Source organism: Rattus norvegicus, chromosome 1, assembly GCF_036323735.1.
Source record: "Rattus norvegicus strain BN/NHsdMcwi chromosome 1, GRCr8, whole genome shotgun sequence".
In the NCBI taxonomy this organism is placed as follows: domain Eukaryota; kingdom Metazoa; phylum Chordata; class Mammalia; order Rodentia; family Muridae; genus Rattus; species Rattus norvegicus.
Genome location: NC_086019.1, coordinates 259,181,687 through 259,207,420, shown reverse-complemented (window position 1 = coordinate 259,207,420; position 25,734 = coordinate 259,181,687). Strand labels below are relative to the sequence as shown.

General features: G+C 40.6%; 1 protein-coding gene across 10 annotated transcripts in view; it reads left to right on the top strand.

Moving 5' to 3' along the window:
• The window catches only part of Sorcs1 (sortilin-related VPS10 domain containing receptor 1), a 513,725-nt gene that overhangs the window by 328,311 nt on the left and 159,680 nt on the right, over positions 1-25,734 (top strand). For all 10 annotated transcript variants that reach the window (XM_006231521.5, XM_006231519.5, XM_006231520.5 and 7 more), the window contains one exon: positions 7,699-7,772. In XM_006231521.5, the coding sequence (XP_006231583.1) occupies positions 7,699-7,772 (74 nt within the window). The remainder of the gene's footprint in view (positions 1-7,698; positions 7,773-25,734) is intronic.

Here is a 25,734-nt window from a genome sequence, read left to right as displayed (position 1 = left end):
ATTCAAAACCAGTATCAACCTAGTGCCATTGCATTCACCGAAGACGATACTTTAAGTAAAAGGCACTTGGTTATTTCTACACTGTTAGTTGTGTATAATACACCATGCTGATTTGACAGGATTTCCGTATGCTTGAAATTTCCCAATGTCAGGGTGGATTTCTAATCTCATGAATATGTAAATAAATTAAGTATCCAAGTTAAAAACTCGTCATTAGAATGGAAACCAGGGAGTTCAGTAAATGTCAACCCTGATCCTTGTTTATAAAACAAATTCTCAAGCTGAAATGCCATCATATGCAAACAAGGATGGCCTGTGTTCAATGAGGATACCTTGTTTAACAGGCTGTCCTGTCATTTGCAGTTGCTACCCAGAACAGTTTGCTGTTCCTGAGGATTTGAAAGAAATTGACCACAGGAAGAAACATAAATGGAAATTTCAAAGCAAGTAATTGGAATTAATATTTGAGTAGACACAATCACCCTATCTGGTGGCTACATGTACTTCCAAATAGAGACAAAATATTTGCAATGTTTTAGTCAGTTCTTATTTGCCCTATACAACCCTTACTTGTATTTAAGAAACTTTCAGGTTCTTTTGACTAAGCTATCTGGGTCAAAGCGTGGAGCAGAGAATAAAGGAAAGGCCATCCAGTGACTGCCCCACTTGTGAGATCCATCCCATATGCAGCCACCAAACCCAGACACTATTGCTGATGCCAAAAAGTGCTTGCTGACAGGAGCCCGATACAGCAATCTCCTGAAAGGCTCTACCAGAGCCTGACCAATACAGATGTGAATGCTTGCAGCCAACCATCAGACTGAGCAGGGGGACCCCAATGGAGGAGTTAGGGGAAGGACTGAAATAGCTGAAGGTGTTTGCAACCCCATAGGATGAACAATAATATAAATCAGCCAGAACACCCCCCCCCCCCGCCCAGTGCTCCTAAAGACTAAACCACCAACCAAAGAATACACATTGGGGGACCAATGGCTCCAACTGCATATGTAGCATAGCATGGCTTTATCTGGCATCAATGAAAAGGGTGGCCCTTGGTCCTGTGAAGGCTTGACACCCCAACATAGGGAAACGTTAGGGTGGTGAGGTGGGAGTGTGTGTGTGGGTGGGGGAACACCCTCACAGAAGCAGGGAGCAGAGGATGGAATAGGTGGTTGGCAGACGGGAAACTGAAAGAGTTAACATTTGAAATGTAAATAAATAAAATAAGCAATAATAAAAACAAGTATCTTTGAGGCATAAATAATTGTGCCTCCCTACCCCAATGTGTGTAGCACCCTCCGATCTCAGTGCATAACAAATGTCTCTAAATCAAAATAACGAATGGCCACACATTGACCTTTCCTTCCTTGGCAGCTCCTGGCAGCTCCAGTTCCCATGTCTAATCCCCAATCCTCAGAGCGTCAATCCCAACCATGGGAGCTTTGACAGATTTCAGAGACTGCAGTGGAATGACCAGCGACAGATTTGATAAATCCTGCCACAGGAGAGATTGATGGAGCCAGCAGCATGTGTCATTGCTTCCCCTTGCTCTTCATCAGAAAGTCTTGATGGCTTATCCTTGTTGATTTTGGTCCTTTCAGTTTGCTGAGATTTGGATCCAGTCCCCGCTAGCTCTCCCAAGTTGCTCTGCGATTGTGCCTGCTTGCCAGACTCCGTGTGTAGTTCCAGTTACCACCTCATTTTAATTTGTGTGTTCAGTAACAGCGAGTCTCTTGATACTGACCAAGGCACAGGAATACCATTCTTAACTTCGCTGCTAGTTTGATTTCCCAATATGATCCATTTTCCTGAAGCACTTTCTTCCCGCAACATTTTCAATGCTTAGCAATTTTAATTGTCCTCCAGGGCCCACCATTAAGGATTTTATAAATTACCACTCCTCCCTCCCTGCTGAAAAGGCTACCCTAGCACTCTGAACAAAAATGTTATACATTGTGTGTAGCGACTCAGAGAATACATAGTCTTTTCATGAGAAATATTCATCAGGTAGGATGATGAAGGAGTTTGGGGTGGCAGTTATGGTTCTGTCCCTGGAAGATACTCTGTATCATCCAGGTAAGGATAAGCTTCCTCAGGTCTCAGTGAGGCTTTGTCAATCTGGAATTTCTACACTGTCGTCTTTGCCGTCTGCTATGTTTCTCTGTGTCTCAGTTCAGGTCCTTCTGGCACCATGGGAAACCAGACCATCATTGCTTACCTCAGAAGCCTGCTCCCAGGGATGGACTCCTTTCCTTAAAATGATGAATATATCATTAAATATGGTGATGATAGGAAAATGGTACTTGCGATCCCTCTGGCCTGGCTTTAGGGATTTATTTTTATTCCTGAAGGTGCCATCTCTTTCTTGGTGAAGAATGAAGGAACAACAGCAGACACTGGAGAGCTAAGAGGCAAATGTGCACTCTGGACCAAGGCCACCCCAGGGGCTGTATTAGGATGAGGCAGATAAATACAATTGGCAGTGTTTTCTGTCAGTCTTCTCCTGAGGTGCAATTTGGAGGTCCCCTTCCTCTGAAACATCAAGAGCATAGTAAAAAAGACAAAATAGTCATGAGTCCTCAAAAAGAGTCCACAGCCAGACACATGGCACCAGCTTAAGACCCTCGAAGAGCTTTGTGGGAGGAGTAGAGGAAACAGATTCCCTGACTGTGGAAGTCACTCTGAGAGACTTTGTGACGAACAGCATCTAACCCCATCAGCCAAAGGCTGAAAGTGTGTTATGATGAGTCTTTGCCTCAGTGGGTTTGTCTTTCCACCACTGTCTATGGAGCTGGCCCCCTCCCACCAGTTTCCTAGTGACAAAGGACAATCCCAAATGTGCACTTTGTCTATTCATCTTAAAGGAAAGATAGCCTCATCCAATTTAGGTTCGTGATAACTGCAAACATTTGTATCCATGTAAGAAAGCTTAATGTCCTTTCTGCCAGCTCAGGGCAATCACTTGATTTTCATTGATCCAATATGTAATATGGGAGATGACAGGAGAAAATGGCTGCTGCACCTTTCGTCTTCTTTAACAGGCCACATTTTTATGTGTACTATGAATCTGTTTTCAAGCCAATACAGCTCATTCTTTCTCATGGTCAAGCTCTTGGGTCCTTCTGTGGCAGTCTGCTCTACCACACTTGTCTATCACCCACCTTACAGATCCTGGGGCTAACACAGGATGACACCATAGATACCTGACAGTTGGCTCCAGATAACAAGAAAGCTAGCCCTCGTTACTGCTTCCTTTACAGTCAAATACAGTTTTTATTATCACCTTTTCCAAAACAGACAAAACAGATGTGAAAACAAGTCAATGTGAGAATTCTTCCCCTGCAGGAGAAGCATGGGACAAGAAAGAGAAGTGTTGACAGGCCCAGACCAGCTCACAGTCAACTGAGCATAGAGGCTTGTGATCATTTAGTTATGCTTGCTAAAGGAGGGAAGCCATCACAGACATTGTACAGTGATTTTAGACAGGAAAGGTTTTCTGCCTTGCATTCTTAGTTATCCAGACTACCACCCTCCCGCCTACTAGGTATTTCTGCTCCTTCTGTTCTTTCTCCATATTTCATTTTGTACACAGTTAGTAGAATACAAGAAAAAACTACATAGGCGTTATTTCAGAGTCCACGACAGAGGATTAGGAGATGAACATTGCCCTCCTAAAAGTAGCTCAAATATTCTTTTTTTCTCTGCCAGGTCACCCCTCCCTCTTTTTTTCCTCGAGGGTTGGCACTGTGGGAGAAAGCAGCTGCTGTTTTCTCTCATGTGACAGATAGTAATGATACTTCTCCGTTCAGTGTTCTGACAGTCAACAAAACCTTGGAACTGGAGACAGACAGGGAGGGAAATAAATCTTTTCTAGGTGCTGGCTCAATACTATGAGCTTTATTAAGGGGCACTGGCTTCTTCTTCAGCAAAAGACCTTGCAATGCTAGCTGAGCCGGACTCATTGCATTGGATGCTTTGATACTGGTCTGCCCCCTTCTTTGCTCAGAATTTTGCTGTCAGACTCTGCAGGTTTAATTAACAAATTAACACGAATGACTGAGAGTTGTGTTTTCTTCCTTTCTTGCTATAACACCAGGCTGGACAATTAATTTCTTAGCGAGAAAATGTTTGAAGTTGTATTAACAGTATGAAAGGTAGCTCTCTCTAGTTTAAACTTGCAAGAACCCACATGGAAATCCTTAGGACTTTCAAATGTACCTATCTGATAGTTAGAGATTATTTTATTTGAAGATACTAGTCTTGAGGTGCATATCCATGGAAATAAGCTATAATTCTCTACACGGATTACCATTGTTTATTCATTAATACCTGAGATTTTGCTATTATGCATATTTATCATAAGGGAACCTCGCAATAAAACATAAATACATTCTACCTTGATCTTCTACTCTGTTCTATGTGATTATGGATACAGAAATGTAGGTCTGGTGACCTTGGAAAACTTCTGAATCTTTAGAAAGTTGCAGAATGTTGTTAGATAATTTAAAGTGGTTTTTCATTGCTAGCAAGCATTTGTGGAGACTACTAAAATAATTAAATGCAGATGTGTGAGCTGTAGTTGGAAGGAGTGTTTTGTTGGACCATAAGCTTTTGGAAAATAAGGCCAGGGGGAGACTAGGTATGCAGGCGAAAGCTTACCAAGAAGGTGTGTTTGGAAGTGAGCAATAGAGAAGGATCAGCACCAAGGACAGAGGTAGTCCTTTGGCAGAAGAGTAATGTTGATGAAAGACTGTAAAACAGAAAGGTTTTTTCCTGACCGACATTTATGCACGATGGTATACACATGCTCTTTACTAGCACCAACATTTTCACAATACTACACAGAAGTGTGTGTGTGTTTAAAGCATGTAGTACACCCAGGAATCCTTTTTTCTACCTAGCATGGCAGAAAACATGGATTACCACCACAATAAAATACCTGAGTTGATAAAATTATTAAGAGAAAAGACTATTTGACTCATGGGTTTTTGTCAGCTATGAGTCAACATGTCATGGTAGGAGAGTATGGCTGAGCAAGGCTGCTACTTTATGGCCTAATAGCTCAAAAGCGAGTGAAGAGGGTACTCTGGTCTCATGGTGACATTTAGGATATGTCAGCAGTGACTAATGGTCTTCCTACAATGCTTCTCCGTTCAAAGGTTTCATTACCACCCACCAGTGTCACTGAGAAACCCTGTGCTTTCCACATGAACTTATTAGGGAGGTTCAGCATCCTAACTTTGGCAAATAAGGGTAAAGTAGACTTCTAAAGCAGGATTTTTGGAACAAATGTCATAGTCTTCTTTCTTGGAGGATCAAATACTATACAGTGGAGCGAGTGAGTGGCTTGCATTAATACCCAACCGTCTCAGTCTCTCTGGAGTGCAGGATGTGTTTTGGCTAAGTGAACAGTGTCATAATTGGGCTTTTTCAAAGAGCAGTAAATACTCAATTGAGATAAGTTGGTCTTTGGGCATCTTGATGCTTGATGCTTTGCTGAGTCACCTGGTGATTCATTTGACCTTTTTTTTTGATTGTACAGTTCATGTGGTGAGAAGAGAAGAGGAGGCAGGTGATGCCTGTACTCAGGACAGTGACTCACCATCTACTCAGAGTGATAGACAGCAAATGCAGAGAAAAGATGTTGATGGTTAGCTGTATTATACACTGGGCACAGGGCAAGAAATAGATGTACCAAATGATGTTTCCCAAATCAGTAGTTGACCATTCTGGACACCAGGTACCTAGAGGGAAAAAAGGTTCTTTATATTTCCATTAGAGAATAATTGGGTACACGGGGTCCCAGAATGACATAGAGATTACTAGCACAAGAGTGAGAAGTGGAAATGAAGCACAAGTCATAAAAGAAAGAAATAAAAGACATTTTTGGGATCAGAAGGTAGAGAGTTAACCCTTGTCTCATGAACAGTAATTCACAGTGCAGTTGCCCTTTGAGAATGTGGCAGTATGGAATGTTACCACTGGTGGCATTTACCATCTATAAAGTAGCTATAAGAACATTACACAGGGATAAGGTAAGGAATGGTAAATGAGCTAATATATGTACAATGCTCAGATTACATTAAGAGCTTGGGCTATGTAGACTAGGTTTTTCTTGACTGAGTTTCCTTGTTTGCTCTTACAAAGACAACTGGAGCTTGTGGAAGCCAAACAATGTCTGATTTGAGTTTAGGTTCACTCCATGAGAAGCAACTCACATGTGACACTGCTTGGGTAACCAATAGCCAGAGACTACATAGCACAGAGACTTAGGGTAGACTAAAGCTTAGGGTTGGATTTAGGTCCAAAAAGAAAAGAAGAAAAAACTCCTAATGATATTCTGCTCTACTTCCTGCCTTATTTAGCCATCATCAGAGACGTTTACTTTGGCAGCAGATTGAACAGCTGCTGACACCAACAGCCAGATAATACACAGAGAGAAATAGTCTAAATAGGACATCTCTATGAACCCCACTGAAGAAGAGGCAGAAAGAATTTAAGAGCCAGGGGGGATGGAGGACACAGGAGAGCAAGGCCTCTTGAATCATCTAAGCAAGACCTGCATGGGCTCATAGAGTCTAAAGCAGCAGGCCCAGGGCTTCATGGGACTCTTTTCCTCCCATTGGGCTACCAGGTCCAACTTCAGATATGATAGTTTTGTTTTATTTTATTTTGTCATTTGGTTGTTATTTCTTTGGAGACACTTCTTTTCTAATGAGAGAATGAAAGGGAGTGAATCCTGAGGGGAGGCAAGGGGAGGGGAGGAACTAGGAGGAGTAGAGTGTGGAAATTATAGTCAGGATATATTCTTTGAGAAAAGAATCTATTTTCAATAAAAGGAAAGAGAAAACGAATAAAGACTAGCATTGGGCTGGAGAGATGGCTCAATGTTTAAGAGCAGTGACTGCCCTTCCAAAGGTCATGAGTTCAATCCCAGCAACCACATAGTGGTTCACAACCATCTGCAATAGAATCCAGTGCCCTCATCTGTTGTGTCAAGGACAGCAGCATACTCACATACATTAAATAAGTAAATAAATAAATAAATAAATAAATAAAATAAATAAATAATCTTTAAAAAATAAAGGACTAGCGTTATTGTGTTGCCTCCGGAATTGAATGCATTCTCCTTGACTTGATATTTGGTTTCCCTCGACATGCTCATCCAGACTTACAGAGATAGGCCATACTTATTGGTCTGTTGTCTCGGTCTGGCTCACAACTTTGATTCCTTGCTCACCCCTTTGCCAATTTGAGTCCTATTATCTCTTTAGACCACATTTACTTCCCCAGAACTCTAGAAGTAGCCTCTGCGTTTCTTTATCTTGGGTTGTTTCGAGCATTTCACAGCATAATTGTGGGATCTTCAGAAACTAAATATTGATTTTACCCTACCCATCACATGTTGTCTATACTATCCAGGGGAACAGAAGACCTTGCGACCAGGCAGAGCACACTATGCATCCCAATTCACTTTAATGTTTACTGAATGTGTGATTCGCAGCACATCATATAGACCCCAAGTGTCAGTCTCTTCAGTTTTTAAAGTGAAATGTTAATATCTGCCTTGCAGGATTGATATGTGAAACAGAGGTGATGCGCTTGCCTGGAAATGCCAGGTGCTGCTCCTAATGAATCACAGAACAAGGACAAGAGTACGGATTCTGATCTGTCTTCTCTCTTTCTCCCTCCCTCCAGTTATACAGCTCTGCTGAGTTTGGCAGAAGATGGCAGCTTATCCAGGAAGCAGTGGTACCCAATAGGTTTTACTGGTAAGTCTGCCTCCATGCTTTGGCCTAAGATATCATCACCTTCTCTAGCACAGGATGGGATCCTGGAATACCAAACACTTTCAGATACTCTTAAAAGTTGTATCACTATTTTTTCCATAAACCCCTAATGTATCATTAATATTAGTGAACTTCAGATACTTTATAAGTAGTGCTTTGGTATGTTTACATGAACCTGGGATACAGACATTTATTTAAGGCACTATAACTTTTATTGGTTAAGGCAATCTATATATATATATATATATATATATATATATATATATATATATACATATATATTGTTCCACCTGGCTCACAACTTTGATTCCTTGCTTACCCCTTTGTAAGTAATGTGGTCTTGCCAATATTATAATATATATAAAATTTTCAAATAAAGGTTTTCAGCATAAAGAAGGAAATCTTAATTTGTTCATCAGCAGTTCTTATCAATGTTCCTTGTGTCAGGTCTTCTAGGCCTCCTTCTTATCCTAGTTTTTACAATCAGTACCCCTATTCTCTCCCTTAGCATGCCAGCTATGTTCTGTGAACTGTCAAACACATATAGGCACAGGGTCATACTCTGCTCCAGCTGCTGTGACAGGATGCTATGGGTTGGTGGAAACAGCCATGTGTCTATGTGAGATCCTGAAGATTGGGAAGATCAAGCTGAAGATAGAATCAGATTTATTTCCCTTTGTGGGTTCTCCTCTTGACCCAAACATGGCTATACCTCTGTGTAGTGAAAAAAAGGGCCCTGATCTCTCTTTTCATTGTCACAATGACACAAATTAATCTATGGTTACCTCACTCTTATGACCTCTTATAAACTGAGTCATCTTCCAAAGACTCAACTCCAAGTGCAATTACTTCAGTCTAGGGCTTTAATTTTTATGTTGGGAGGAACATAGACATCCAGTCCATAACCTAAAAGTATAGATATAGATGACAGAGGTATTTACATTTGCATGAGTGTTAGTGACAGACACTGTACTGTAACTTTTTTGTAGTATGCTGAATTTATGCACATATCCTCATATCTTAAATAGTTACAAATAAGCTATCTATAAGAATTCACATCTTGTAGATCTATTGCATATAAATAGTAAACCACATGATATAAAGCGTTATACATATGAAAAATAAATAAGAGAGGAAGGAGGAGGCAGAAAAGTATAGAACAGAAATGAAGTCTTGAAAGTCATAATCTTGATTCTCCATTTACCATGCTCCTAATTCTCTAATACATAGCCTCCCCCATATCAATAGGTAACTCAATTTGAAAATCACCCAAGCGATAAAAGTTAATTTTGACTTTGTGTTTCCAACCCAAAATCCAAGAAATGTCAGAACAAAGTTTGGAGCAGTCTAGCATGATTTTGATATTGAATTTAGTGAAAGTGTTAGAATGTATATCCTTACACAGAAGAACGAACACTAGTTCATTCAGAACTGCCCATAGAAGAGACACCCAACCTGGCCCCAGACTTCTGTAAAACCAGCTCACAGGAGACATTATGTATTCCTTATTTAAACAACCTAGAATCACCAGGACAGTGGCATTCAGGAGCCAATGAGCTCTGTAAGAAGGGCTTTGTTATCTTGATGTCCCTTCTGAAATCACATTGGACTGGCATGATGAAGGGACAACCTGCTAGTTGATGGCAGATGCACTCCTCACTGCTTCTACACTTTCCTCAGAGAGGAGCACATGTTTACCTGTTGCTCTGTGTGTGTGTGTGTGTGTGTGTGTGTGTGTGTGTGTGTGTGTGTGTGTGTGTGTGTGCCTTTGATTATTTGGTTAGATAAGGTCTCCTGAAAGCCAGAGTGGTCTCATAATTCTTATGTATATGTGGTTGGCTTTGAACGCATGATCTTCATGCCTCTACCTCACAAGCACTGGAACTACATATGTGTGCCATGACATCCAGCACTTGCATGTCATAATTTCAAATACTTCATTAAAGTCCCTGTGGCTTTTGAAAGCTAGAGAGCTTTGTTAGAGAAATTTCCTTTCTTTTTAAAAAATTTCATATATTCATTGAATATCTATATGCCCTCTCTCTCCTCCCTCAAAGTCCTCCTATCACTTCCCACTCTCTCTTAAATTCATGATGTCATGGCTTTTTACTTTAATTAATATGTAAGTATATACGTAAATGCAACCCTCTGAGTTCACTTAGTGTCACTTGGTAGTGAGGAAGAATGAGTCTTTCCCAGAGTTGAGTTCCCTAATTAGCTATCCAATACCAAGGCGCATCCCTAGGGAATGTTTTACAAAGTTCATATAGAGGCTAGGGATTCGGCGCAGTTAGACTGCTTGCCTAGCATACAAAATGCTCTGAATTCAGTACTCAGCACTGCACAAACTTTGGTGATACGTGTCTGTGCTTGGAACAGTAAGGAAGCTGATCATTATAAGTTTCATGCTGAAAGAGCTACAAGGACAATAGTGTCTGAGAGGAAGGAGGAGGAGGAGAAGGATGAGACGAGAGGAGGGAAACCTGAAAGGTTAGGACAATCGATCTAGAAATGTCTATGTGAAGTGAAACCACTTATTTTTCTTCCTTTTCTTCTTTCCTTTTGTTATTTTGTTTCTGAAATGTGTGTCCGTGTGTGTGTGTGTGTGTGTGTGTGTGTGTGTGTGTGTGTGTGTCTGTGTGTGTGTCTGTGTGTCTGTGGTGTGAGTCCACACTATGACATCAAGTGGTGTGTTTGCTCTACCACTCTGCCTTATTTCTTTGAGAGAATATTTCTCAGTTAACCTGGAGCTAGACTGGCAGACAGCAAGCCCCACAAACCCTCCTATCTCTGACCTCTGCGCAGACAGACAGACAGACAGACAGACAGACAGACAGACAGACACACACACACACACACACAGTGCTGTGGCTGCAGACAATCATGGCTTTTTACACGGGTGTGAGTACTTAAATTAATATATTCCTCCTTGCCTGCCATGTACACTTGTATCCTGGAAAATAGATCCAACTCCAATTAAGAACCCTTCTTCCACTATCATAGTGAGTCATCTCTGACTGACTGGATGCCTTGAAGCCTGCTTCTGTTTTTCCAGTTGCTGGCCATGTTGGGAATACCCTTTCAAACACCAAGTTGAGCTCTCTCAGGCCTAGGGGTCTCAGTCTCCACTAGGGTCGGCTTGTTAAAGATTTATCTATTTTTATGGCATGTGGAGAGCTGTTTTGCCTGCATTTTGTATCAGGTGCATTCAGTGCTTTCAGAGGTCATCAAATACCCTTGGAATTTGAACTTCCGATGTTTGTTAGCCACCATGTGGGTGATGGTAACCTTACTGTGTCTTATGGTGAGAGCAACTCTCATCCTCTGAACCATCTCCCCAGCCCCCTCTTTATATATATATATATATATATATATATATATATATATATATAAACAATATTTATTTATTCTTTGTTTTTTACAGTCCAGGCTTCATTCCCCTCTTAGTCTGCCCCCCTAACTGCTCCCCATCCCATCCTTCCTCCCACCCTCACTCTGCTCTACATGGAGATGTCCCCAGCATCCCATCCACACCTCATCAAACCTCCCCACTCCCTGGGCCAGACCTCTCATTGAGGCCAGACCAGGCAGTCCTCTGCTGTATGTGTGTCAGGGGCCTCAGATCAGTTGGTATATGCTGCCTGGTTGGTGTCTCAGTGTCTGAGAGATCTGGGGGATGGGGAATGGTTGAGACTCCTGGTCTTTCTATAGGGCTGCCCTTCCTCCTCAGCTTCTTCCAGTTTCTCCCCAATTCAACCACAGGGCTCCCAGTTTCTGTCCATTGGTTGACTGCTGGTATCTGCTTTTGACTTCTTCAGGAGGGCAGCCACACGAGGCTCCTGTCTGAAAGCATACCACACCATCCATAACAGTGTCAGGCCCCGGGGCCTCCCCTTGAGCTGGATTCCAATTTGGGCCATCACTGGACTCTCAGGCTCTTCACCACTTCTGTCCCTCCCTACAGTTCCTTTAGAGAGGAACAATTCTGGGCCAGGGCTTTTAACTGTGAAATGGCAACCCGTCCCTCCACTTGATGTCCTGTCCCTCTACAGGAGGTGGGCTCTACAAGTTCCCCCTCCCCATTGTGGAGTACTTCATACAAGTTCTCTCCCTTTGAGTCCTGAGAGTCTCTCATCTCCTAGGTCTCTGGTACATTCTGGAGGGTTCCCCGACCTCCTATCTTCTGAGGTCCCCTGTTTCCATTCTTTGTGGTGGGCCTCAGGTCTTCTGTCCTGTTCCCCCCAATACTTGATCATGTTTCCCCTCTTCCCCTCCCTGCTTCCTCTCCCACCCAGATCCCTCCCTTCCTTTGCCCTCTGTGATTGCTTTCTTCTCCCTCCCACGTGGGATTGAGGCATCCTCACTTGGGCCCTTCTGCTTTTTAACGTTCTTGAGTTCTGTGGATTGTATCCTGGGTATTCTGTACTTTTTTGACTAATATCCACTTATTAATAATGAGTACATACTATGTATGTCCTTTTGGGTCTGGGTTATGTCACTAAGTATGATATTTCATTTTCTCCCATGTTCATGAGCTGCCCATCATTTTTATCTATTTTTTGTAAAAATTATAAAGTTGTTGGTGGTGGTGTGTATGGTGTGTGTGGTGTGTGTGTGTGTGTGTACTTTATGTATATAGAAAGAACTCAGATACATACCCTTTTAAAAGGGTAATCATCCTAGTTTATCATAGAAAAGATAGTGATACTTGTTAATGGAGGAGCTATAAAGGATCAACCTTTCCATAAATCAGGCTTACCAGAGGCTGCAGGTATATGCACACAGACCATAGCACTAGAGTGTACACAGTAGAACTCAGGACATGTTTGATTTCAGTTTGTTCCTTAGCAATAGAATAAGGGAAAGGTTTACTTAAAAGGACAGGCAAGGAAGGCAAACCTGAAGGCATGCCCAGCTTAGTGTACCTCAGTTTCAGACTTACATGAAATCTTATTTTCACATGCCATTATTGTAAGCAAGACAGACCTCTTTCCTTTGTCACTCATGCTAGCTCATCCTTTCCTATGAATACTTTAAAGAAGGTTTTCATTCTACAGGTAGATTTCTAAATCTACAAATGTCACAAAATCATCACCTTTCAAAAGCACTGTACACTACAGTTTATGAATTCTAACTAGTCTGTTCACTATGTAAAATCAGTAGCTCTGTATTGTTTTTATTTTTTCCTATTGTGAACATGAGAACACATCTTTCCCCAGTCAAGCATTAGCAGTGTGCAAGTGCTATTTAAAGTTAAAGCTCTTTAATTCTCATAACAGTTTTCTGAGGGAAGCTACCCATTAGCATCATTAACAAGAGAAGTCTAAGACAAAGAATGGTTAAGTAATTAGACCAAGGGCACAAAGGTGCAAAGTAAAAGAGGTCATTATTTCAGTGATGGGTATCTCCAAAGTCCATTTCTACTTCATGCCTGGATGCTATTGCCTCTGCTGCTCACCCTAGAGCTGGAAATCGAACGCCCTAGACAGATGAGTAGTCACAGTTCAAAGGTATCTTGGCTGTAGTGTCTGTCTTTGTAGCTTTCCAAATATATTTGGCCTTTGCCCTCATGAATTTCAGCTTGCCTGGCATTGCCTGGCCAGAGAGGGCACAGCATCCTGTGAGATACACAGCTACTGTGGCTATCTCTTGGTCTATAGCCACATGATCTATGTTCTGACACTGAACCTCTTCCTGAGTCCAGCAAGAAATTTGTCAATCAAAGCAATGTGTGTTATTATATTCACTCCTGGAAACTAGTTGCTGCAAATTACATAGAAACCATGAAACTGTTGAGGAGTTTTCATCCAGCTTTAATTAAAAGAGATGTCCTTTAATCACTGCTGCTCCAGCCTAGCAAGAGGGTGTGACTAGCTCTCAGGTGGTTTTCTCCAGTGTTAAATTGAATCATTAAATGACCATGGGTAATAATATAGCACTTTCCACAGGAGTGCTGAACATGAAGATAAAATCATAGGTTTTCCACATCATCAAGCTCTCTTGAGAATTACCTGGGAGAGGCAATAGTCACACCGCCCCTGGAAGCAATCAATGCCAATTGTAAATAATTATGGGATGCAACATCTTATTCTTACCTTAACTAGTGATTGCTAGCAATACTGGCATAACAACTATAAATAGCAACTTTCATCCCGATATTTTATATTCCTTCCAGAAGTGATTTAAGACCTCACATAAAACATGTCTAAGGACAATGTTGTTTTAATGGATTAGCGTTTCTTCTTATTTAACTGAGGACAGTCATAAATATGCCCTTTCCTATGTGAGAATCTATGTCTTTGTTGGGAAACAGTTGATGGGTAAGAGCCTTAGGGACACTGAGTTCAAACTTTATCATTTATTGAGAAAGGGATTGTGGGAAGTGAAGTCATGTGTTATCCCTGATAATTATCTGCAGAGCCCACTAACTAGCAGTAACAGAAACATCTAAAATAAGCTGACTTTGCATATGCTGCCTCCATTTCACAGGTGTTGGTTTTAGCCTTAGAATGGCCTGCTCTGCTTTGGGGCATGGAACAGACACTTTCATCGTTAGACTTAATAGTTTAGTAGTTCCATCAGCTGCCCTGAATGTTCTGTTTTCAGAGATCAAAATGGCCTGGCTATGATTATAGACATAAAAGGTGAAACATTTACTATACATGAAGGTCAGTTATTTACCCTGGGAACTGAACTGGATTCAATCAAATGACATGATTCATAGCCAAAGGGAGATGTGATTCTTAATGAAGAAAATAAAAACTCTTAAGAATTCCATACTAAAGAAGGAAGTATGGATTCTCATTAGGGAAAAAAAGGCTACAGATGGGATGTTGGAGTATTAATGCAATACCATGAACAGTTTTATATTTAAGTCCGAATATTGTTAAATTTGTAAAGCTGGATATTCTTCATTTTAGTCTAATAATTTAGAGAGAGCTGAGTTCATGCATTAAATTTTGAAGAACATCATGGAATTGGAGGTGTTGGGTCCAATTGCCTTGAAAATGCATTTCTGTCCATAGCCCAGTGATTTATACAAGGTTGAAAAATTTGGTTTGGTGCCTAAGTAAAGTTTGGGATTTAAAACCTGGAGAACAGTTCTCATTGCAAAAGATGAAATAATTCTCTAAGTTTAACACATATTAAGAAAATTCCACTTAACTGAAAATCTGTTTGAGCTTACATTGTAACATTTGTTTATATACATGGATTGCCTGTAACAGGGTCAGCTCAATAATGATTATCAACTTTCTATGATAAACTAACATGACTATTTGGAGCTGTTAAAAATTAGCCTTTAGGTCAATGAGATGGATCAGTGGGTAAAAGCACTGACCATTCAAACCTGAGAACTTGAGTTTACTCCTCAGAGTCATCAGTAGAAGGAGATAGAGAAACTGTATACAGTGTGTACTTAATTATATTAATAATTGTATTGCTTCCCATAGGTCAGTGTAACGATTGATTTCCTTTGACAGTCTTAGACAATGAACAACAAATCCTATTTGTTGTATGTTTACTGAGCTTGAGTTTTATTGCATATTTGCATTGGTTGTATAAATTAATCAAGATTGTCAGATGTAACAAAAAAATGCAGCCTGCATAAGTAATAAAATAGGAGATGTTTATCCATAGGTCTGAAACAACAGAGGGTCTAACTGTATATTCCTGGAGATCAACAAGCTTGTTACATGGATCAGATCATGCTCTCCCTGTCAGCCCCACCCTCCGCTCTACGCTTTGCGGTCTCTGTCTTCAAAGTACCCTCTGGACAGCTTATGTCTCCTATTAAAAAGCTCAGTGCAACCAAACTCCTGGAGTCTAATCTTATGGGCCTGATTAGGTAACATGCCCCTAGTTATACCTGGGGATAGAATCAACTCTAGCAAGCAACATAAGCAGAGAGAGTAAGGAATAGCCATGAGGCAGAATTGCCTTACAGCTTTTAGCAAGAAAAGGAGAGAGGATAATGGAAAGACATCCATAAAAGATACTCCTCATGCATGGATATTTTCACACTCTTTTCAGATGAGCAATAAATAGAAAGGTAAGTAGAAATTCCAAGTCTCATAGATATTCATTCACTTCACCTTGATATACATTGGTAGATAATAGTGATGAAATTTAAAACTATGTATGCCTGACTAAGGACATACTTACAGTATCCCAGGCTGCGACCCTATGTCTAGAATAACCATGGCCTCCATGATGCTATGAATCAGTAAAGCTTTTAACCCTAGACCTCCTGCAGACTGTTTCCTATATGCATGGACTCTTATCCCAATCCAGGCTTCTCCTCTCTCCCCTTGGCTGCCAAGTGTATACACAGATGATTTGCAATGAACCTTGACATGGTTGGGTAAGAATGTTGACACTTAGTTTAGCTTACTCTTTGCCTCCTTCATGGTTCTCTATTTTGATTTTCAATGCCAATGGTTACTTCTGTCTCTTTTCAGAATGTAATGCAGCATAGCAGGTACCACAGTTTAGGTCTGTTTGAGTCATTCGTTAGAATAACATATGTTTTCCATCAACATATCGTAGTTCAATCTCAGACCCGATGTTTACTATCTGTAGGAACCTTGGAAAAGGAAGCTTGGCAAAATGTCAGTTTTCTTTAGCAAGGTCTTATTTTGCAAACTAAAAATGAAATAGCATTATTATCAGAGAGTAAAACATTTAGTATAGTCTCCAAATATAGTTGTTTCCTCCCTCCTGCTCCTACTGAGAGGTAAGTTAATTAAAAGCCAAGACTATATTTCTGTCTGTAGTGGTTGTTTGGGCTGCACCTCTTTGGCTCCCAGCAGATTGCTTGTGTGCACCCTCCCAAGGAGCTTTCTGGATTTGAGAATGGAACACACACACACACGCACGCACACACACACACACACACACACACACACACACACACACACACCAGTTAATATTTGACATGCCATGACCAGCTCAAAGACCAGGCACTCCTAAACCTTCCCCTTCTACCCCTGGCCCAATCAGGGGAGTGGTCATTGGCCACTTACACAAATTTTTACATGGCTGATTGGCTTTCTCTCCTGCAGCTCTTATGCCCAGTCCTTCTCCCGAGTCATAGCAATCTTCCCTTCTTCCCTCTTCTGTGTCACAACCCTCACAAACCTAAGGATCATGCTCCATCTCCCTGTGCTCAGACATTGGCCACTGGCATTTTTATTGATCAACGAAAAACCAATTAGGGACAAGGACTTTGGGCATTTGGACATGCAGATTCCCTATTAAATCAAAGCATTAGAAGCAACTGCCAACATCTGTCTACCTTGTACACTACCTTAGCTGCAGCAAAATCAACATGTACGTGTACATGTAAGTATGCACACAACATGCATGCAGGTCATGCTATCTCTTCATTCCTATTCTCTGTGAGGTAAGAATAGTCAGAAACCATTTCCTTTGGACTCCAGACTTCCTCTTCTCTTTCTGTTCTCTCACCCTTAGTGACTACCTCTCATGTGTCTGAGCCCCACCCTGTGAGCAGAACCATGGGCAGGTCAATGAGGAGCACGGGGCAGTCACAGGAAGATGTTCTGAGACTCATCCCAGGCACTGTGCTGGGACATCAATTGCACCTGCACTGGGAGAGCTCGCTAAGAGCCGTTTGATTATCCTGGAGAGGCCGGTGTTTTATCTCTTTTCTAGAAGTTAATGATCTCCACATGAGTGCTGCTTCCCAAGCCTCTTGCACCTTCCTTCACTTCTTAATCTTTTCCTGTGATTAGCAAGTTTGCCTTACAAATGAAAGTGACTGTGCCTTTGTGCAGTATGAGCTCATCACTTCTGCTGCAGCCTCTATTCGCTAATGGCCGTCATTGATTCCTGTCCCCTTATCTTGATGATTTCCTGTCCCCCTAGGCAGCAGCTTCTCTATCTTTGCACAATACAGATTCAATCACATCTCCTGGTTTCCACGAAGAATCTCTCTAATGTCAAAGTGGCAAGTGTTAGCATGAATGAGAAGGAAGGAAGGAAGGCAATCCTACTAGCATCCTACTTTGTAATTATATTAATGGAACTTAACATCTTAAGAGTGAACATACCTCACTAAAATCTCAAAGGCTTCTAGGATTTCCCCCTGTAGTTTTGCATGTAGTTCTGGTTCATCATTCAGTCTTGATTAACCTCTGGGTGCAAGGTGCCGTCACAATGCTTTTGTCATGTGTTTAAAGATACAGCCTAAGCTATACCACTTCCTTTCGAAGGTTCCTCTGTGAAGCCAACAAATTTATGCTGACATGAGATTTCCCCCTCATATAATGCAAAGTATTTATAAGTATATAAAAGATAGAACATTTGCATATGTCACATTATCCTTTTTTAGATGTTGTCCCTTTCTTCTTGAGTCCACTTCTCTATTCCCGAGGTATAGAGCAACCAGTGTGTGTGTGTGTGTGTGTGTGTGTGTGTGTGTGTGTGTGTGTGTTGCCTCTTTGACTGCATATAAGCATTTTTTCCTTTATTCTGTGTGGCCCTGCTGTCTGATGTTTAAATGTAATGTCATACACACACAGAGAGACAGACAGGCAGACAGACAGACAGACACACACAGAGACAGACAGACAGAGCAAGAGACAGAGAGTCAAACAGACAGACAGAGAGAGACAGAGAGAGACTTGATTAAAGCCCTATTATACTGAACAATGCTTGCCAAATACCACACATGTATCATTCATTAGCATTGAATCGAAAATTTTAGCTAAATGAATATATACTATTATTTTGAGAATTGCTAAAAAAATATCTTAACTACACGATGATCATCATGAGACACCTACTGGTTTAAAAGGTATTAAAATGAAACAAAATTAAGGATTTGGAGCATGGATGAATGAGGCTTCCAACCCTTAGTTTGATGAGTGGATTTGACAAATGGGAGTTGGGGGTGAGGTAGCCCAAGATTTCTTTTCTATTAAAGATTAGATGAGGTTGTCTTAGTACCTAATCATGAAGAAGATAGGGTGGAAAAGACACAGCACTGAGCGGTTGGTAATTTGTCAGGGTAGGTCAGGCGACCATCCCGGATAGAGTTATCCATCAGAATCTCAGCACTCCAGGAGAACTTAGAGGGCACTCCATCTGACCTCCTATGACTTGCAGGGATCTTGTCTACAAAGTGCTAGAGAAATGAATGCCAAGAGCTTTTTAAAATGAGAACAGGACTTTGCTGTCTATCAGGATCTATCTTCCTCTAAGTAGAATAACAAGAGGAAATGGACCTGTCCCAGTGTTGTTTATTGTTGGCCCTGGCACTTAAGACATCAACATCTCTAAGCAAAGCAATCCCATAATTTAGAGAAAAGTGTCAAGGCTTTGCAGGCATGGCAAGATGTGCTCCAGGGTGTGGACAGAACCTGCATTCATAAGATTTATGGTAAAGACTTTTACCGGAGCACTGCATTTACAGCAGATAAATCCCAGAAGACACTACTATTACTGATAATTGAATTACAAAGCCATTATCATGTGCCGAGCAGAGCAAGCATGGGCCTCCATGGTGACAGAATGAAACTTGTAGAATATTTATGCCTGTGCAGTTTCTGAATTGCCATTCTACAGAACACACTGATGGGCGTCATCCCTCCTATGAGCAAGTATGCTTCTGAGCAATTTTGCAGTCATGGAAAACAAGATACCTAGGAAAACACGAGAGGAATGCAGTTCGGACATTAGTACCCAGCCCTCTGAACATTTCTCATGTTCAATTCTTCCAAAGGTGCTCAAAATATCAATGCAGTGCATGAAATTTGGGCTTTTAAAAGAAGACTAAAAAAAGGAACACTGCTATCAGTGCTGTTTGCTACTGAAATTAAGAATAACCTCATAATAAAAAGCATGTTACAGGGCTGGAGAAATATGTAGGGTGTAAAAATAAATACTGTTCTTGCGGAGAACCTGAGCTCAGTTTCCAGCACTCACACCAGGTCACTCACAACTACCTGCAACTAGACCTTCAGGGGACCCGACATCCTCTTCTGGTTTCTGCTGAAACCTGTATACACTAGAAGACAACACACACACACACACACACACACACACACACACACACACACACACACTTTTTGAAGAGGATATTACTGTAACTTTGCCACTTAAAAAATATACCATAGATTTATTTGTGTGATTCTGAAATCCCACAGCCATATCTATTTACTGTATTTGCAGAATGAAAAGCAAAATGGCTGAGATATGCCACATGGTAACACTGTGTTCCTAAGACAAGACACAGGTTGTTTCCCAAGTTTTTCTATAATTCAGTATGTTCTTATAAGCTTTAGAGATAGTTTCTCCCACCGCATTAATTGAGTTTTTAAGTAAATTTAGAGTTAAAAAAAACAATAATGAAAGTAATAGGAAAGGGGCTGGAGAGATGGCTCAGTAGTAAGAAACAATTACTGCTCTTCCGGGGGAACCAAGTTTGGTTTCTAATACCCCCATGTCAGCTCAAAACCATCTACAACTTCAGTTTTAGGATATTCAGCGCCTCTTTTGACTTCTTTTGGTTCCTACACATATCATACATGCACATAAGCAAACATACAGGTAAACACACAAAATTAAGTAAATAAATATTTTAAAAGATTCTAGGAATTCCCATATATGCTTAAACCAGCTCTGACCAGTGTTACGTCATCTTATAGAGCTATAGCCCAATGTTCGTAGTTGTGATATTCACATTTTATCAACTAGACACCTTATTTTCATTTACCCTGGCTTTCTACAGGTATCTTTTCCTTATAATGCAGAATTTCATGTCACATTTGTCTAACATCTTATTTTACTTTCCTGAAGTTTTCAGTTTTTTCTATCTCTAATGGTCTGGATGATGATGATGATGATGTGTGTGTGTGTGTGTGTGTGTGTGTGTGTGTGTGTTGGGGGGTGTAGCAAAAAGTATTTAATCTCACAAGTAGGAAGTAAAAATCATCTCAAAAGGTGTCATTTCATTTAGCAAGTTATCATCATATGATAGAATTTTTGAGAAGTTATTATATAAACTTGTTGAGGTATCATGAAATAGATACCATTGTATGTTATACCTGGAATATAATTTTTATAAAAAGAATATTATACATCAAAGGGTTGTTTTGAAAGTGCCTATTATTTTCTTGTGATTTTTTTGTTTGTTTTACATCCTGACCTCAGTTTCTTCTCCCTGCTCTTATCCCAGTCCCCATCCCCAGCCTCCCTTTTGCCCCACCCCCATCTACTACTCCATTTCCCTTCAGAAAAGAGCAGGCTTCCTATGAACATCAACCAAACAGGGCATATCAAGTTGCAGTGAAATGCATTATTAAGCTCTTATTAAGGCTGGATAAAGCAACTCAGTATGAGGAAAAGGGTCTGATTAAGGCAAAAGGGTCAGAGCTAGCTCCTGTGTCTACTGCTAAGAGTCCAACAAGAAGACCAAGCTCTACAACTGTAACTGTAACCGAGGGACTAGAACAGTTCCATGCACGCTCCCTGGCTGTTGGTTCAGTCTTCATAAGCTGCTGTAAGCTCAGATTCGTTGATTCTGTAGGTTTTGTTTTGTTTTGTTTTGTTTTGTGATGTACTCTCTGGTTTCTACAATTCTTTCTCCTCCCTTCTGCAGGATTCCTGATGCCTATTCTTTATGATCCAGTTCTGTCATTTTATACTTCCTATTGAATGGACAGAAAGACTAGAGATGTTAAACATGTACATGTAAAAGCAATCATCACAGCAGCATCTGTAATACAGAAACATGTGCTCTCCCCACAGCCCATGGTGGAACGATGAATTAAGGATGATTACATGGTGTATCGCATAGTAGCTGTCAGAGTTTATCAAGTGCTCCTTTACACCATGTTATACTAATGATTTGGTACATTAGTTATGTAAGAAGGAAAGAAATGCCCACGGAAACATAGAGACTCTACTACAGGATCGGCAATGATAGGCAAGATGCTCTCCCGGAGGGTTTGAATTCATACTCTATGACAGCACATGGCCTTCCCTCCATCGGTCATTCTCATGGCCTTCCCTCTGTCTGCACCTTCTGTTCGCCCATCTCTTCAACTCCCTGGCCCCCTTTCCCTTGATCTTCTCCTGTACTCTCTTTATTTCTATCACACCCTTAAGAATTCACAGCACTGATGAAAGATTGACTTAAAAACAAACCAAAAATCAAGTGATAAAATGGAGAGGTGTGTTTTTCACTTCCCATTATCACAGTGACCTCCACTGTCAATCATCAGCTAGAAACTCAGAAAGCAACTTAGCAGGGCCTTTACGAAGAAGATCACTGCCTTCACCTGTTGCCAAATCCCTCACACCTCGTGCTCAGAACTTAAGAAATTCTTTGTAAGCAAATAAAGTTCCAAGAATTTAAAGAGTGTAGGAACCTTTATCTCCAGGATGAAGATAAATCTAATTTCCTTCTGCTTCACCCAGTTTTATCCCTCCTACCTTTCAGACCTTATCAACCGGATTTCTCTTTTCTCCCATTTAAGGTAAATTTGGGCAGTAATTTCTTAGAGTATTTTGCAGAGGTTCCTATACCAGAAAATAAATCCACAGAATATGTTCATGTCTCAGTCGGCTAATAAGGTATGCAGGAAGAGCTACATGGATGGCGGAGCCACGTTTGCTGGAGGTTCAAATCTGTCGAACACATGCCAATATGTGTTTTGAATCCACATATTTGAAAGCAATTTGCTGTTGTTACTATTGTTACGGCTGCTGCAGCTGCTACTATTGCTGCTATTTGATACAGGGTCTTGCTATGTAGCCAAGGCTATCCTCCAATTCATGATCTTTTGACTGGTTACAAGCAAATGTGTCTGACTTCTCTGAAGTTCTGTACTGAAGATAGTGTCTGGGCTGGTTATAAACTCTGAACTCCACTGGATGCTTAGAACTGTATTGTCCTAATCCCTACATATATGATTCTAGGAGACAGTCAAAGCTTCCCTTATTTCATATTTTACATCCTTTAACCAAATGACGTATATACATTCCAAGATGGCACTGACTTTTCTGAGATTCGAGATGATAAAATAAAAAGTTTGTTTTGTTTTGTTTTTTTTTTTACATTTCTCTCTTCCCCCACAGCCTCTGTATATCTCTCCATCTGTCCATCTCTTACCAGGCCTAGGTTAGAAGTTCCAATCTACTCTATTTTTTTAAATCAAAGTGTTTTTTTAAGTATTTATCATTTATTTATTTATACACTCCAGATTTTATCCCCCTCCCAGTCCACTCCCTGACTGTTCTCATACCTCCTCTTCCCCCCCCCCCTTCTTCACAAAGATGTCCCCATCCCACCCACCCAACCAGACCACTAAACTTCCTGGGGCCTCCAGTCTCTTACGGGTTAGGTGCATCTTCTCTGACTGAACCCAGACCCGGGAGTCCTGTGCTGTATATGTGTTAGAGGCCTCATCTCAGCTGGTGTATGCTGTCTGGTTGGTGATCCAGTGTCTGAGAGCTCTCAGGGCTACAGGTTAATTGAGACTGTTGGTCCTCCTACAGGGTTGCCTTCCTCCTCAGCTTCCTTCAGCTTTTCCCTAATTCAACCAGAGGGGTCAGCGGCTTCTGTTCCTTGGTTGAGATATGTGCACTCAACCAATGAACAGACACAGAGGTTCCAATCTTTAAGAAGAAGATGTTTGTTTTCTAGAGCCCTTGGCCTTCTTATCTGTAATATAAAGAATTTGAATCTGTTCATCTCTAACTTGCGTTCTATTTTCCAGAGACCTTCCCTGGGCATAGTGCCTCTATCCACAATCATATTATTGTGTGAAAATTATTAGATTGAAGTTTGTGTTTTCCACTATTAGGCAAGCACTTGACCCATTATTAACATTGTTCTTTTTACAGCTGATATATGAAGCCAGGAAAAGAGTAGAAAGTCTAGACTCTGCCCTGAGTATTTTGTTTATTCATAAGGCACATGGACTGCTTTCAGAACTGATGTTAACCTCTATGGTTTTCATCATTTCTCCCCCACTTGTATCATATATGGGATTTGAAGGCACACAGCATTCATTCCCATCTAAATTGTTGACAGATAATGTACAGGACACTGACAAGGACATGGCCTCGCTGCCCTAACTGACAGCAGTCTAGCATTTAATAGATAAACACCAGCCATGATTTGGTTCTATGACAAGATCTTCTGAGATACTTCAATCTCATAGTTTCTACATTTTACCTCCAATTCAACCTTCTAAAAATGTTCTTACCACCTGGAATACCTGTGTATATATAGTATATATTTGTATAATATATTTATATACACATATATATTTATGTATGATAAATATTTATACACACATATTATATTTATATATTTTTTCGTTTTCATCTTTGAAATCTCAAGAGGTACTGGGATTTTCTCCCATTTCTCTGTCTAAACCCTAATACTTAGAAATTCCCCAAACACATAGTAGGTCTTCATTAAATCAGTCCAATTCAGAGTTAGTCATGTGTTCATTGTGCAAAGTTGGATGGATCCCCAGTAATACTCAGCACACAGTAGTACATTCCACAGTAATCCACCTTCCTAAGCAGCCCAGAAGTAGACAGAGAGATTCAAGAGTATGTCACAAGAAGACACTGAAATATTTTACTACTTTTAAGTCACACATACATCAGTTGTAATTTGTGTGCGTTTTCTGCAGTCAGTATTTATAAGTACCTAGCACGTATCTGACTTACAACTGAAAAACTACCATGTATTGGTTCATGCTCATTTTTTCTCCTTGTCTTTATGTGTTCAAACAGAACATTATGTGGAGGTGACTGTTTCCAAACATCAGAGTTAGCGTCTCTCGTGGGAGGTGATTTCTACAGGTTAGGTTATTTCCAGCAGAAAAATGCCCAGGAGTCAAGGCTTGAAGTTTCTCCCTGTGCTGCTCTCTTATCTGAAGTTCTTGATCCTTACACAGAAACTAGAGAAAGGAGAGGGCAAAGGTCATCTTCTTCTTGTTCCTTAGTTAACAAGGCCTTTCTTGCCCTTGCTGGGCCGTTAACTTCCCCTCTCACTCTGAGCATAACATCAGCACAGACACTGTCCTTCCGATGGGTCACCTAATGTTTTTCCACCACAGTTTGTTCACATATTTAGCCTTCTGTCCTAGCCCTGGTGGTAAGATGGCCATCATTTATGTCTGAGGTGGGACAAAGGTCTGGTCTCTCTTCTACTCCAAGCAACCCTTCACTCTCTCTACATTTGTTATTAACCCATTAAACTTAGTCAACACACAGATTTCACTTTCTATACTGAAAAAGGTTTCATTTTTATTCATACTAATGTTGATTAATAATAATTAAAAGATTATTGCATAGATAAATATCCCTTATCTATACTGGATGACCACTTATAAAGGTGAGGCTCTATTTGTCACCCCAACCTCAGAACTTTCACAGAGATATTGGCCATCATTTTCCTGCTGCTTCCCAGTGAGTTTTTTTCTCTATCAATGGACACTTTTACTTTGGTGTATTAATAGACAATAGCTCAGTAAATTGGAGATTTTCATGTAATAGACTGTAATAAAATACTTAGAGATTTACCTCATTAGTTTCATGAGCTGATAAGGAACTGTCGCCTAGATTTATTATTAGGAAATTTATTAAGTGGCTAAAAGTATGATAGCACGAAAGTTTAAAAATGATAAAAGAGAATTTTAATAAAACCTCACAAGCTCCTCTTTAACTGTACCCCATGATTATTTTAAATTTATATCTCCGAATCTCACTGGCCTGATACCTCCTGTTAGGGAATCAAATGGTTTTTTTCTCCTAAAATTTATTTTCTGTATCTCCTTGCCATATGACTTTTATTTGGGAACCAGGTGCACTGACCTGGGCATGCTCTATGGTCTGTAGATTCTCCTCTTCCTCTTTGTCCCACACACATTTAGAAAACAGAGACAAGGAAGAGTAG